The 4,543-nt window shown below is 42.6% G+C and overlaps 1 protein-coding gene across 1 annotated transcript; it reads left to right on the forward strand.

The window, feature by feature from the left end:
- Nucleotides 1–708: 708 nt before the first annotated feature.
- Nucleotides 709–1,538, forward strand: LOC101767015. The gene is made up of 2 exons (XM_004979192.4): nt 709–888; nt 972–1,538. Exons 1-2 carry the CDS (start codon nt 763–765, stop codon nt 1,260–1,262), a joined length of 417 nt encoding a protein of 138 aa, XP_004979249.1. The 5' UTR covers nt 709–762; the 3' UTR covers nt 1,263–1,538.
- Nucleotides 1,539–4,543: the final 3,005 nt, after the last annotated feature.

The following is a 4,543-nucleotide window of genomic DNA, read 5'->3' on the forward strand; positions in this document are numbered from 1 at the left end:
TATCAAAAATAAGTACACAATTAATAAGCATGCAAAGAATGGTGATCCAATTCATTGCCTGGCTTTTATTTTTAGCATTTGTTAACATGTGGTACAAGGAGCTAGCATAAGTTGCCTGGTGCCACTAGGTCAATGCGGTTGCAAGCATTGCCTCAATTCTAGAATGTTTTGCATATGCTGCGTTTTTGCTTCCTTTTCATTCACTGGATAGATTATACATGATAATACTAAATAATACCACTTGAAGACAATTTCTTTCACAACTGCACATCATTTCTAGCAATCGGTACAGAGAACGATGGCCATCTTTTCGTAATATCGTAATAACCTCACACAATTTTCACCCCTGGCCAAAATCTACCACCATTGGAGGAAAAAAACAGAGAAGAACCTACACTGTCTCTTACACTGAAACCTTGATTCCTTTAATTACCGAACAAATAGAAGAGGTAGGGTACCTATTTCATTGAATAGAAAATAATTTTTTAAGAAAAACATATAGTATATGCCTCAAATCAAAACTTTATGAAACTTAATTTCATAACCTAGTACTACTATATCTCCCTAGATAAAATGAATAAAGCATCAAAGAACGCACCTTGTACTGCCGCCTCACTGCACTGCACTGCACTGCACTGCACCGCATCGCGTGGCTTCCCCTCCTCTGCCTCTGCTCTGCTCCGCCCTGCGAGAATAAATGCCACGCCTCACCACACCCCACACAAAACCCCTCCTTCCTCTGCCTGCACACCCTGCCACAAGATGGCTTCCTGCTCCTCACCACCATGGCCACCCATCCCTCTCCTCCTCCTGCTCTTCTTCCTCCTCTCCTCCTTCTTCTCCTTCTCCGTCCTCACCGCATCAGCAGCACAAGCCTCCTCCCGACAGGTACATGACGTCTCCCTCCCTTTCTTGCTCCGTGTGGTTGGTTGGCAGCACCATCATTTTCTTGCTCTGCGTGCGACCTGCAGGCTGAGAGCGGCGGCAATGCGACGGCAACGGCGGCGCAGGGAACGGAGACGGCGGCGTGGACGCCGCGGCTGCGGAAGACTTTCCTGGACGGCGGCGTGGAGCGGTGGCGCGGGCGGCGGCTGGTGGGGCGGTTCCAGGTGTGCGCGGTGTGCACCTGCTGCGGGGGCCCGCACGGGATGTGCATCCCGGCGCCCTGCTGCTACGCCATCAACTGCAACATCCCCAACCGCCCCTTCGGCGTCTGCTCCTTCACCCCGCGCACCTGCAACTGCCTCAACTGCCACCTCTAGGCAGGATCTCCTCCTTGCTCGGTTCCTGGCGACGAAGAGATCGATCGATTCATGGTGAGGGATTTGTTTGTTTGGGGTCTCAGGTTGGAAGAACTCATATAGTGGTAGCAGTACCAGTAGTATATATACTCCTACATTGTAGTAGCCATGACTCGTAAAGTAGCGGTATGGCGATGGTTGGATTAATTCAGCTTTTTTGTGCGATTTGTTCGTCCTCTTGAATTGAACTGTGGATATAAATCAAGTCAGTAGTATCTTTCTTTGCAGTAACTTTTATTGAATGTTTTGCCTCTAGGTAGTGATGACCTTTGTTTTTGGAATTTGTCGGAACTAGTAGATGTAGGACTACATTTGTGGTGCCAATTTCGAGTGAATTAATATTAGGAGGAACTAAGTACTTACTATATAACTTATTAAAGTAAGAAATCTTGTGGCATCTGTGGGTTATTAGAGTTTATAAAATGATTTCTTCTGGTATCTAGATGATGATATGGTAGATTCGATAATTGTTTCGCATCATGAATTACCAATTGTTACGCTCTTTCCTCTGGCCATGGTTTTAATTGTTTGGAATTGAACGTTACTGATGCAGAGGAGCAGCAGGCAGTATCATGTAGTTGTTGTGCAGTTGCAGTTTCTTGTTTTAGTGATGGCCATTAATTTTCATTATCACAGTTATAATGAGAATTTCCTGAATTTTATCTCACCAGTTTTAATAACCAATAACAAATGAATGTTGAAGAGCACTACTTGCATTTTTAGATCCTTTTCGTTGCCTTTATTTTGAACTTGAGACCTGATATATCATAGAAAAGAAAGTTTGGCCTGACTGCCATGTTGCATAGAAATGGCATAACATGCCTCTGTTCCTGTTGTCCTTAAATTCCTGTACCTATAAGCCGGATCTCTTCTTCAGCGGAAGTCAATGGTGTGGTTGCGCACTGTCTGTTTTACACTCCTGTTTCCGTCCCAAGCCCTTGTCTCTGTTGACGATACGTTCATGCTTTCATGGCATTGTCGTTGACAGTTGACACACGTCCTAAACTCGGTTTCTGTCCTATTCGTCTCTTCCATTTTCGCTTGCCAGTTGCTGCATGTGTGTGCCTTGATTGAAGGATGGAGGTACATATCAGTCAATGTCTTTCCAAAGCATTTTTCTCTCCATGTTACTCCTTCAAATCGCAGATTCGTAGTCTTTTCATTGCATCGTTCGCTACATGCCTACCCCTTCTAATCCCAAATATAAGTTTATTAGGACATTGAGATGGTCTCCAATTTTATTGTAATAAAATAATATTTAAATTGTATTATCTTATAGAGAATTGCATTGTGAACATTTTTTTAGAGTGAATCCAGATACATCCGCCTTACATTGATATATTTTTAAATTATTAATTGTTAACATTTACAATGTTTTACTTAGGTTAGACCTGAATGCATTTGTTTTAGACAGAGGGAACTACTCTCTACAACCATGTACTCGCTCCGGTTCTTTTTACATGTCACATTAGGTTTGTCCTAAGTCAAACCTATCCAACCTTAACCAGATTTATAGAAAAATATAACAACAATTTTACTACCAAACATATACACTGTCAAAATATATTCCTTGGTGCCTTCAACGAAACAAATTAGGTATTGTAGATGTTATTGTATTTTTCTATAAACTTGGTTAAAATTGAACATGCATGGCTTAAGACAAACCTAATATGACATATTAAAAAATCGAGAAGTAATTTTCACCTCACACCTCTCCATATAGCGGTTTCATGGCTACAGTTGGCATGTTTGCTTTTTCATTATTAGCAAAAAGTGACTTGGTGATTATTGGCTGAAAGTGATCTTATGGATAAACTCTATAAAAAAAAGCGATCTTGTTCTTGGAATTAAATTAGTAGATAGTCATTTCAGCTCTATCTTGGTTGTTCATTTTAGAAAATAACTTTATAGAATCGGTTAGGAGTGGTTATTTGTAGAATATCATTTGCCAGAGATCCCCCACTAGTCAACCTATGAGCAGCTTTCGAACGGCTCCGGCAAACATATCTTTAACTTCAGTTGAGAAGCATGGGTGATTGACACTTTTAAGAGGGATTGTTTTTTCTCATTTTCACTTGGATGATAAACTAATTAAGAACCACCATTCATGTGACGAATTACATCACGCTCACGTGAATCATTATTGGTCAAAGATTCAAGGCTTTTTTACCGAATGCACGTTATTAGACTAATCCCAGTGGGAGTTTCATAAAGGTTTTATGCACATTAAATACGGTGACACATCAGCATATGTGATGACATGGCATGGTAATTATGAAGTGAGAGAGGGAAGGAGTTTCATCAGGATGAAACTGTGCATACACTGTTTCCAAGACTATGAAACCTATTGAAACTTGCATTGGGGGCTATAGAGTTTCATTTCATCTAACCATATCCAATCACATGCCTCACACTTAAATGTCATGGGCATCCTATGAAATCGTGAAATGAAACTGTGCATTGGGATTCCCTGTTTCATTCATGAGAATATACCTCATGAGATGATGTGGCATCCTTGGAAACAGTGTAATGAAACCTTGCACTAGGACTAGCCTTAGGACCACAACCACTTTCGAGTTTGGACCTAGCTAGGAAAGTTCACCGTCACCAAAGGAAATTGTGTTGGATGGAAACGAAGGAAAACCGGCCAGCCCTGCTTATGTACACGGCATGTTGATCTCTTTCACTTTTTTTTTCCTTTTTACGTACAAATGGCATGCCAATCAGCCAATGCCGTTGATCTTACACGACGATCCGAGTGGCAATCTTTTGATACACGACACGACGACTGCAGCTGAATCCACCATCGGCCATTCCCGTCCAGGTCAACAACAGCGCCATGGCACTGTCCTTTTGGCGCAGCGTCGTCCTCCTGCACGGCCACGACCAGCTCGGCATGCATGCGGAAAGGGCCGCTAGTAGCTCACCCACATGGCTCCCGCAGGCGTAGGACTCCTCGGTGGAGACCATGGCCATCTGGTGTTGTTTTGTCCAGACGCCAAAGGTCCGCCACATGCCAAAAACTCGTGGCCGGCCTGAGACGATGCCTATAAATGATGTCCCTGGCGTCATTCGTCCATCAACGAGCAAGGGGATGCTTTTTTTTTAAAAAAAACGCCTAGTTAATTTGTAGATCAATTAATGGACCGTCAGCATAAAACGTTGGACATTTTTGTGATTTCAGATCATCCCTGAAGTGAACCGTAGAAGCCGATAAAGCTAAAAGAACTGGTTTCGTTCGC

Source organism: Setaria italica, chromosome VIII (genome assembly GCF_000263155.2).
Source record: "Setaria italica strain Yugu1 chromosome VIII, Setaria_italica_v2.0, whole genome shotgun sequence".
NCBI lineage: Eukaryota > Viridiplantae > Streptophyta > Magnoliopsida > Poales > Poaceae > Setaria > Setaria italica.

Excerpts from the sequence above, each read along its gene's own strand:
- LOC101767015 (XM_004979192.4), top strand. The coding sequence starts at position 763 with ATGGCTTCCTGCTCCTCACCACCATGGCCACCCATCCCTCTCCTCCTC. Across the intron at positions 889-971 it reads CACAAGCCTCCTCCCGACAG|GCTGAGAGCGGCGGCAATGC; the intron begins GTACATGACGTC and ends TGCGACCTGCAG.